We start from the raw sequence: 9,648 nt of genomic DNA, 5'->3' as shown, positions 1-9,648 counted from the left end.
CATCTGCAATGAGATCTGGTGCCCTCTTCTGGCCTGCAGGCAGACATGCGACAGAACACTGCAAAGATAATCAATCAATAAATAAATCTTTTAAAAATGTTAGGTTATTTTTAAATTACCCTAAGCAAGGAGGTAGTGTGTGCAAGTGGATTTCTCCAGCCACCTTTTCATGTGTGAAAAAGAGAAAACCCTCTGTCTTGCAATACACACACACACACACACACACACACACACACACACACACACACTCATCTCTATTCTCTCCAGTCTGACAATTAAAACACAGAGATGCCTGAGGCTTTCCAGACAGTTTGTGAGACAATCCAGACATTTCATTTGAAGACCAAAACCTTTCTTTCCCAAAGTCCTATTTTGCAATTCAGACTTTGGTGTTCAGGATAACTACTCTTTCTGCTGACATTCAAAAGCCTCTTCTCAAGTCCAAAGTCAAGAAACCAACTCCAGGGGCTGGAGAGACAGCTTGGCCCAGTGATTAAGAAAGTGTGCTACTATTGCAAAAGTTCTAAGTTTAGTTCTTTGCACCCACATTGGGTACACAACCACCTGGGACTCCAGCTCCAATGAATCTGATGTCCTCTTCTGGCCACAATGGGCAATGCACACCCATGTTCATACCCACACACATACACAAAAATAATAAAATAAATCTTAAAAAAAATAGAAATTGACTCTGGCATGAGAATGGGCACTGCCTGTTTCAGCTCTCAACTGATGAAAACTATTGTGTTTGACTTCTACACACATGTGCAAAAAGAACCCAAGTTAATGTTAGTATATTATCCTATACTTAAAAACAAACCTGTGTTTGAACAGTAGGACAGTCTATGAGGTCTGTCCAAAGAAGAATTCTAGTCTTATGTTTAACACTCACTTGTCAAAAATCCCTGCCATGTTATTGTCAACAGGCTGTGGTCCTTATGCCATACACCTCAGAGTGTGTGTGTTTGTGTTTGTGTTTGTGTTTGTGTGTGTGTGTGTGTGTGTGTGTGTGTGGTTCCCAGGAGCCAAAAGAGATCATCAGATCCCCTAAAGCTGAAGTTACAAGTGTTTTCGTTTTGTTTTGTTTTATTTTGTTTTCAAGACAGGGTTTCTCTGTGGCTTTGGAGGCTATCCTGGAACTAGCTCTTGTAGACCAGGCTGGTCTCAAATTCATAGAGATCCACCTGCCTCTGCCTCCGGCATGTGCCACCACCACCACCAGGCAGTTACAAGTGTTTGTAAGCTGCTGGACATGGGTGTTGGGAACTGAACTCAGCTCTTCTGTAAGAGCAGTACGGGATCTTCACTACTAAGCCATCTCTCCAGTTCCATGCATCTCAGAAAAAAACTTTTTTAGATTTTTATTATGTGTATGGGTGTTTTCCCTACATGTATATCTATGCTGTAGGAGGTCAGAAGATTCAGATCTCCTGGAACTAGTTACAGACACTTGCGAGCCAACATGTAGATGCTGGAAATTAAACCTGGGTCCTCTACAAGAGCACCCAGTGTTCTTACCCGCTGAACTATCTCTCCAGCCCCATGCATCTCATTTTTTTAATGTAAAAGAGTGACTTTAGTAAACACTGGTTGGTAGATCTCTTTGGAAAAGATCTCAATGTCTCAGAACCCTCGAACACTTAACAACAAAACACTGACTCACTCCAGACTGCCACGAGGACATTCAGAGGGAGCTTGTGTCTGTGTAATCAATACATCTCATTTCACTGTTTCCTGTGGCTATGCTTCACATGAAGCAAAGGGACAGTCCATACCGTGAAAAGTCGCATTCTCTCTTACACTGAGTTTTTAATTTAGGAGCAGTGAAGTTTGAGGTGCTGATCGATAGGATGCGCTGCCAGAGAATTTGAACAATAAATGATCATCGGATGGAGAAAAGGTGAGCAGTGGCCTTAAAGGCTAAATTAAAGCCCAGGAAAATACTGCTGTTGACATTTAAAGTAATTCAGTAATTATACAAATCAGGCTGCCTATAGCCAAAACCAGGGATCTCAACTCAGTGTATCTCAATGACTGCTACTATAGGAGGGCTGCCCTTTGCATGCGCCGCCTTCTTCCCCAGTTACAGATTCCAACTTTTCCCCTGGACCCAGGAGTTTGTATATCCAAGCTTCCCTTGCAGCTATACGTGACTATGGGATATGACCCAAAGTAAGTGTTATCTTGAAGACAAGGATAGGTATCTTTGTTCTTGCCTGAAATTCAGGCAAAATGGAAGAACATAGGCAGCCTCTTCATACCATGAGCTGGTAATGACCACCTCCCTCCTGATGAGGGAGAGGAAGAGCAAGATGGGAAAGGTGTGAGTCTCTTACCCCATAGAAGACTGGATCCTCCAATTGAGTCTAGCTATTTCAGAGGGAAAGAATTAATTTCCCTATTGTTTGAACAACTAGTCATTGGGGATTTTTCTGGTGTGTGTGTGTGTGTGTGTGTGTGTGTGTGTGTGTGTGTGTGTATACTGGGAACTGAACCTAGGACCTGTAGAACAGTTAATACCATTTACCAATGAGCCATCTTTCCAACCCTTGTATTATTTCTTTGAAACAAACTCTTACTGGGAGCCTGAAGCCAGTGTGGTGACCAGTAAGTCCCAGTGACTCTCCTGTCTAGGATCCCCATAGCACTGTTTATAGGCATATATGGCTGTTACATTGCAATTTACTCTGAGTTGAAATATTCTGTCTTGAACAGAGGCTCTTAAAACTCAGGAAGTAAACAACTCACAAGTCCCAAGAAGACCCTGAAACTGAGCAGACATTCAAGGCCTCTCCTTCCCCAAAGATTATATAGATAAGTAGGTCACCTGAGGAAGAAGGAACTCTCTGACCTGTTAAGCTGTCTGCACCTGTTGTCAAGAAGCACTTGGCTGGCCTTTGCAGCCAGTAATCTATGCTCTTATGTAACTCCTCACCCACACTCCTATAAGTAACACCAACAAACTCACTGGTTCACCAAGTTGGGCCTTGGTGGTATTTGTACATTAGTGTGCCATGGGTCTTCTATCTAGGGTGAGTAATTTGTTTTCTAGGAAAAGTCACATAACAGTGGCCAAACCTGGCTTTTTACATAGGCGCTGGGATCTAAATTCAGGTCCTCGGGCTCACTTAGCAAGTGTTCTTACATACTAAACCATCTCCCTAGGCACTATTTTTTATTTTCCTGTTGCCAAACACAATGTCTCCAGAGTCCCCTTCTATTCCTGTTAAGTCAGTCCCTCTGATGAGTGTTGAACATGTTTAAAACCTTTTAAATACCACCACAGGGGCTGGAGAGATGGCTCAGCAGTTAAAGATACTTACTGCTGGGCTGGAGAGATGGCTCAGAGGTTAAAAACACTGACTGCTCTTCCAGAGGTCCTGAGTTCAATTCCCAGCAACCACATGGTGGCTCACAACCATCCATAATGAGATCTGGTGCCCTCTTCTGGTGTGCAGACATACATGGAGGCAGGATGTTGTATTCATAATAAATAAATAAATCTTTAAAAAAAAGATACTGCTCTTGCAGAAGACCAGGGGTCAGTTCCCAGCACCCACATCAGGCAGCTCACAGTCATTTGAAACTCACTCCAAGGACGCTGATGACTCCTACTGGCCTCTGAGGGCTTCTGAACACACATGAGCCCATGCATGCTCATACATATATACATGAAAGTAAATCTAAATAAGTAAAAAGGTGTTGTTTGGACTGCAAAACAGAATTGCAAATGTTGGGAAAGAAGCAGGAAGTGCTGGGGTTGGCAAAATGGAGGTCGGGGGCATACTGCAGTTAAGTGAGAAACATCCACATTGGCTCTTCCGTTGGATAACCCAGCTGGTGGTGTCTTTCTGGAGAGCCTGTGGAACCTTGGGTTGGGAGTCCTGGCAAACGGAGGGAGTCACTGGAAGAATGCCCTTGAAGACATTGGCCTGGCGTAGCTTCCTACCCCTGCTCTCTGATCAGCCAAAGCCCGCACGGCCACACAGAGTCACCACAGCCTCCAGGGTGGACCGAATGCCCTGGCAGATGGGCCAGAGGAAACCCCACCTCCCTTCAGTTGCTTCTGTTAGGGATTCTATCATGGTGACCAGAAAGAGAACGGATATGGAACGTTCACTGCACCTCAGCCTGTGAGGGGCTGACAGGATGAAACTGTCATGAACAAAGAGAAGCTGCCATGAGGCTGGCAAGAGCCAGGCTGTACATGGTGCCTGCTAAGAGCTCAAACATTTGCAAACCTCCCGCTTGGGCCTGTGTGGTGAGAGTGTCTCCCACATACTCACTTGAAAGGACAGCTGCAGTGCGCCCCTCTTAGGAGGTGAAATATTAAAGAGATAGGACCTACTGTGTGGTCTGGAGGTCATTATCAACCTTGAGTGGGGTCCTAGGACCACTGCCTCTTCTTTCTCTTTCATTTCCCAGGGGCGAAGGGAGCAGGTTTGCTCTGCCAATTACTCCTGTCAAGATGCTCCTTTGCCACAGGCCCAGAGCAATAGGGCCAACCAGGTGTAGATTAGAAACTCCAAACTGGGAGCCTGCATGAACCTGTCTTCTTTCCTGGCTACTAAAGTGTCTGTTACCGAAAGGGAAAACTATTGCACTTTAGTGTCTTCTATTCAGACACTTGAGTATCCGTATTTGCGTTCTCGGGGACCACAAGCAGTGCGCCCGGGATGAATAAACAGCGCTGTCTTTGTATGGCTGATGGTGACATGCTTTATTCATTAAGAACTCTCCCTTCCCAAAAGTGCTCATCGCAGAAGGTGTAGCTTAGTGATGCTGGCATGGTGGAGGTCGGGCAGTGATGTCAACCCTGGGCAAGGGAGAAGTGCGCATTCCAGAGCATCCCACTTTGTAAACAATGACACCGACCTCTGCACGCCTCTCCTGGGGTCGGTCTGAACTCTGGGCTCAGAGGAACTGCCCTCGGGATTCAGGCTCCATTACTTCCTCCCTCTCCTTGTGCCCAGAGAATAAGACCCCAGCTCAAGCCAGGGGCCAAGGAAGTGAGCAGGTGGCTCAGCTGGCCTCGAGATGCTAGGTGCATAAGGACTGCGGGATTGCCGCTGCCTCTGCGGGAGCCTTCGTGAAAGTGACTGTGCAGGATCTGAGGTACGAAAACGGAAAGCCTGACTGTGTCCTATGGAGTGGGGCCCTGGTCTTATCCCTGAAGCACTGGTTTCCAAAGTTTACCTTCTAGCCTGCTTCTCTTAAAATTAGATGTTGCCGCTGGCTTTTCTTTCTTTTTCTTTCTTTCTTTCTTTCTTTCTTTCTTTCTTCCTTCCTTCCTTCCTTCCTTCCTCTCTCCGTCTCTCCCTCTCTCCCCCTCCCCCCCTCTCTGTTCGCTTGTAGGAAGCAAAGGCCCAGGACGTGCCTTCAGAGTTGCAGCAAGGACATTATGGGTGCTGAGTCCTCTTCACTTCCCTCCAGAGCCTGATGTGTGTCTCTTGTCTGCATTTTTTTTCTTCTCTTCGCATCCAAGCTGCTTGCTTTAGCACAGGTGACCCTGCTTACAGCAACACAGCCTCACTGGAATTCATCAAGAGGGCGCTGAATGCACAGTGTGCTGGTGTAAGGAGATCCTGCCGGAAGGCCCTCGGGTTGACCTCCCCTTACCTCACTGACCTCCCCATACCCCAGTGACCTCCTGTCACAGTCTTGGGTCCCACCATTGGAGTCTTGTGACTTGGTCAACACCTGCCCTCAATTCCCTAGCAATAAGAGGAAAGAACGTCCACATTGAACTCAGGGTCCCAGGCTCTGTCATGGGGGCCATCCAATCATCGTCTAGGCTCTCTGTGACACAATACAGGTGGGTGGGACCTGCAGACCTCTTTTGGAAAGCATGCCTCAGGGTGCACCAGCAAAGAGGGACATGTTCTGATAGAACCCATTCTTAGCTTCTCCAGAGATTATTTACACGCCAGCCGCAGCCGGGGCCCCCACATGCTCATCAGGACCCCTTGATGGGCTGCAGGTCAAGATCTTATAAAAAATGTTGCCAGTTCTACTCGGTTGACAGTCCTGACCTTTTTGTTTCTTCTTTGTGGACTGGCGATGATGGGCAAAGGTCACTCTGAAGGCAGGAGAAGGGTCTGCACTGTGGTTGCGTAAAAAGGAGCCTCCATACGTTATGTAAGCAGTTCTTGGAGCCCTCCCCCAGAGGCCCCCCGAGATGCACCTGGGTCACCTGGGCCAAGTGGCAAGCACATCTGGGACTGAGCCCTAAGCACATTCAGGAGTGAGCTATAAGCCCATCCAGAACTGAGCTGTAAGCACTTTTGGAACTGTCTACCACACTGGGGAGTTGAGGGTGGATGTGTTCCTGGAGACTCTTGGATTTCAGTGGTCCAGAACTAGGTCCCATCTTTTGGCATCTGCCCAGAGCTGAGCACCAGACAGTTGTTGGGACAGAAGTGGCGAGCACAGACTTCCAGCATTTAATCCTCCAAGCTCGCCTCCAGCTTCCTGATGAGGCGCTGGTAGGTGTCTCTCTCCACCTGCCAGGAATGGTGTGTCCTCACGTACTCTCTTCCATTGGTCACGATTTCCTTCTCCAACGCAGGATCACTAAGCAGTCTCTTTGCCAACTGAATGAACTCCTGGAAAACAGGAAGTGGATGAGAAACACACATGAGTGATGGGTGGAAGGGAACCTGAGGAGCCGCCTGAAAGCCTGTGTCTGCACCAGTTCCTGTTCATGCCCCCCAGACCCCACCCCTACCCCCACCCCAGCATGTCTAACTCACAACCTAGAGAAACAAGGCTTTTATGGGGGGGGCGGTAATCAGAGTAGTGCAAGCATTGAGATTAAGAAACACCATCCCATCTAAATACTAACCAGGCCCGACCCTGCTTAGTTTCCGAGATCAGAGGAAAGACAGCTGACTGGACAAGGGGGAGCTCTTGAACCCCAGACTGATGGCTAAGAGGCCAACAGGGGGACTGATCAAGACTCCATGAATGTAGTGTCAGTGAGGAGGCCTCGGAAATCTCTGGGGTCTTAGGTAGTAGATTAGTGTTCACCATGGCGTACGAATGAACTTTGAGAGCCCATTCCACATGGAGTGATGTTCTCTCAGCCTGGACACATGGGGAAGGGCCTAGGTCCTACCCTGGATGAAATGACAGACTCTGGAGATCCCCCCAAGGAGGGCCTCACCCTCCCTGAGAAATGATGTGGGGATTGGGCTGGGAGCAAGGGGGTGGGAGTGGGGCTGGTGGAGGGACAAGGGGGGGCTGGGATTGACATTTGAAGCATACATGTTTCTAATTTAAGGAAAAAAAAGAAACACTGTATATGTCAGGCTGGAGGGATGGCTCAGTAGGTAAAGGTGCCAGCCACCAAGCTTAACAACTGGAGTTCAGTCCCCTAGACCCACATGATGGAAAAGAGAACTGACTCCCATAAGTGGTAATTCGACCTCCACGTGTGTGCTGTGGCATGTTCAAACCCACACCCATGCACGCACAAGGCAGAGCATACACACACACTAAGACACTCACACAGGGACTCACAAACATTTCATTGCTTTTATTCTCTTACCCCCTCAGCTCGAGTAAATTCCAACCAGGAGGCAGTGCCTGGGACTTTACTGTCAAGAAGGAACGTCCACATATTCTCAAAATTATTGTTAATTAAATGTTGAGTGTCTTTTATAGCTGGCAATATAAATAGCAACATTTATGTGGGTGGGATTTTATTTTTATGTATTATGTACACATTTTCTAGTAAATTGGTGTTCTTTTCACCATGAAAACATAACATATTTATTCTCACCGTGTGGCAGAACAGCCTTCATATTAAAATTATTTGAGGGGTTAGGCACTTGGGAATATTACTTTATGATGCTGGTCATATCTTTGATTTATCTGATGTGGAGGACTGGGCTGAAGTCGGGGTCCTTGCTTAACATCACTGCAAAATGCGGGGCAATTTTAGAGCCAAATCCTGGATGATGGGGAATGGACTCTGATAAAACACCCCTTTGTTTGTTTGTTTTCTCAGCAATGACATCTGGGAAAAGAAGGCTTGAAGCAAGAGAGATCAGAGCTAGAAATCAGATGCACCTTAATGTGAACTAGGGAAAGAGGTGGAAAGAGAGGGGGAAGGGGGAGGGAGGGAGAGAGGGGGAAGGGAGAGAGAGGGAGGGAGAGAGAGAGAGAGAGAGGGGGGGAGGGAGAGAGAGAGACAGAGAGAGACAGAGAGAGAGAATGAATCTCACCCCTGGCTTTGCAGTGACCATCTACGGAGCCAGGATACAATACTGTCCCTGTGAGTGGAAGAGCTACCTGCCACTCTTTCCTTTGCTCTTGGTCAAGGACTGACTGCAAAGTCAGCTGCCACAGGCCCTCCATCCCTCATGCAAGTTCTGTCACTCTTCCTGTTGGTGTCAAGACCTATTTCTCCTCCCTGTAACATCAAGTGGACAAGCCTGGAATCTTGCTTTTTATCCATGCGGTGTGTCAGAAGTTGTGATGGTACGATGTTGTTGTAACTTGCAGGCAAAGCTTTCAAGAAGGAAACTCTAATAGACTCTAGAAGCAAAATCTAGCTTAGTTTCTGCTCTTCTCTCTCAAGTCTACTTGGAAAATGACAAGGATGATGCTTGGGGCAGCCTCACCGAGGATGAGACACCAAGACTGCAAAAGGAACACCACCCCCTGCTCAGCTATAGCACAAGTGGACCCACTGGGCTGGCAGCTGGTCCCAGCTGGACTAGCAGAAATGCCTCCATGGGACCTAGCTGCTTAATCATCCATGAACACCTCAGTCTACAGCCCAGCACTTACATTTCTCCTTCCTCTCAGATGATAGCCAGTTTTTAATGTAATATGATCCAAGGAGAAGACTCAAGCCCCGCACCCATGGATGGTCCTATCTGTCCACACTGACTACGGTGCTATGGCAAGTACATCATGGGTGAGCCTAACCCATTCACTTGACTCAAGGACAGAGAAAACCCTGAGTCACTCCCAACCAGCAGAAGCTGGCAAAGGCCAGGAGCTAGGATGCCTTTGACTGGCCCACACTCCATGACTTCCAGACTATGTATGCAACATCAGACTGCATATCTGAAACCTACCAGGGGCCACCGCACAAACAGACCAAAGAACTACAGAGCAAAGGCCACAGAAAAATGTCTGTGGAGTGCACAGACTAAGTTGGGGCAGAGGCTGAGCAGCAGTCAGTCAGCCTGGAGCAATAACAGGTTCCACGCCGCTGTCACTCTAGAGCACCCTAGGATGCTGACTAAAACAGGTCACATGGCTTTGAGGGTGGCACTTTCTGTAAGACCAAGGATGCACTCTTGAAAGCCATTAATGGAGATGAGTAAAAGGCAGAGAAGGTGCACACATTAAGACAATTAAAAATACATGTACAGAAACGCAGTTCTTCAGAGAGCTCAGAGTAAGTGATCTCGGATGCTTACACATCAGCCTTGGGAAAGCCACATGCTGCCCATCCCAGTGAGTAGCCAGTAGTGGCACACTCAGTAAGTCACTCAGAAATACAAAGACACAGCCAACTAAATAAAAGGAAGTGCAGACCAGAGCTGCCTCCTGGGTTGCAGAGCCTGACTCAGACACCTGGATCAAGTTGTTTGTTGTTTGTTTGCTTGTTTGTTTGTTTTTAAGTGGTAC

The 9,648-nt window shown here is 47.4% G+C and overlaps 1 protein-coding gene across 1 annotated transcript in view; it reads right to left on the bottom strand.

Moving 5' to 3' along the window:
- Window positions 1–4,699: 4,699 nt before the first annotated feature.
- Window positions 4,700–9,648, bottom strand: part of Glt1d1 (glycosyltransferase 1 domain containing 1) — a 66,509-nt gene continuing 61,560 nt past the window's right edge. Inside the window, exon 12 of the mRNA XM_040731465.1 lies at window positions 4,700–6,605. Within this exon, the coding sequence (XP_040587399.1) occupies window positions 6,444–6,605 (162 nt within the window). The 3' untranslated portion in view covers window positions 4,700–6,443. The remainder of the gene's footprint in view (window positions 6,606–9,648) is intronic.

The sequence above is a fragment of the Mesocricetus auratus genome, unplaced genomic scaffold, assembly GCF_017639785.1.
Source record: "Mesocricetus auratus isolate SY011 unplaced genomic scaffold, BCM_Maur_2.0 Super-Scaffold_100025, whole genome shotgun sequence".
Classification (NCBI taxonomy): domain Eukaryota; kingdom Metazoa; phylum Chordata; class Mammalia; order Rodentia; family Cricetidae; genus Mesocricetus; species Mesocricetus auratus.
Note: the sequence above shows the minus strand (reverse complement) of the source record. Positions and strands in the feature narration are given on the sequence as shown.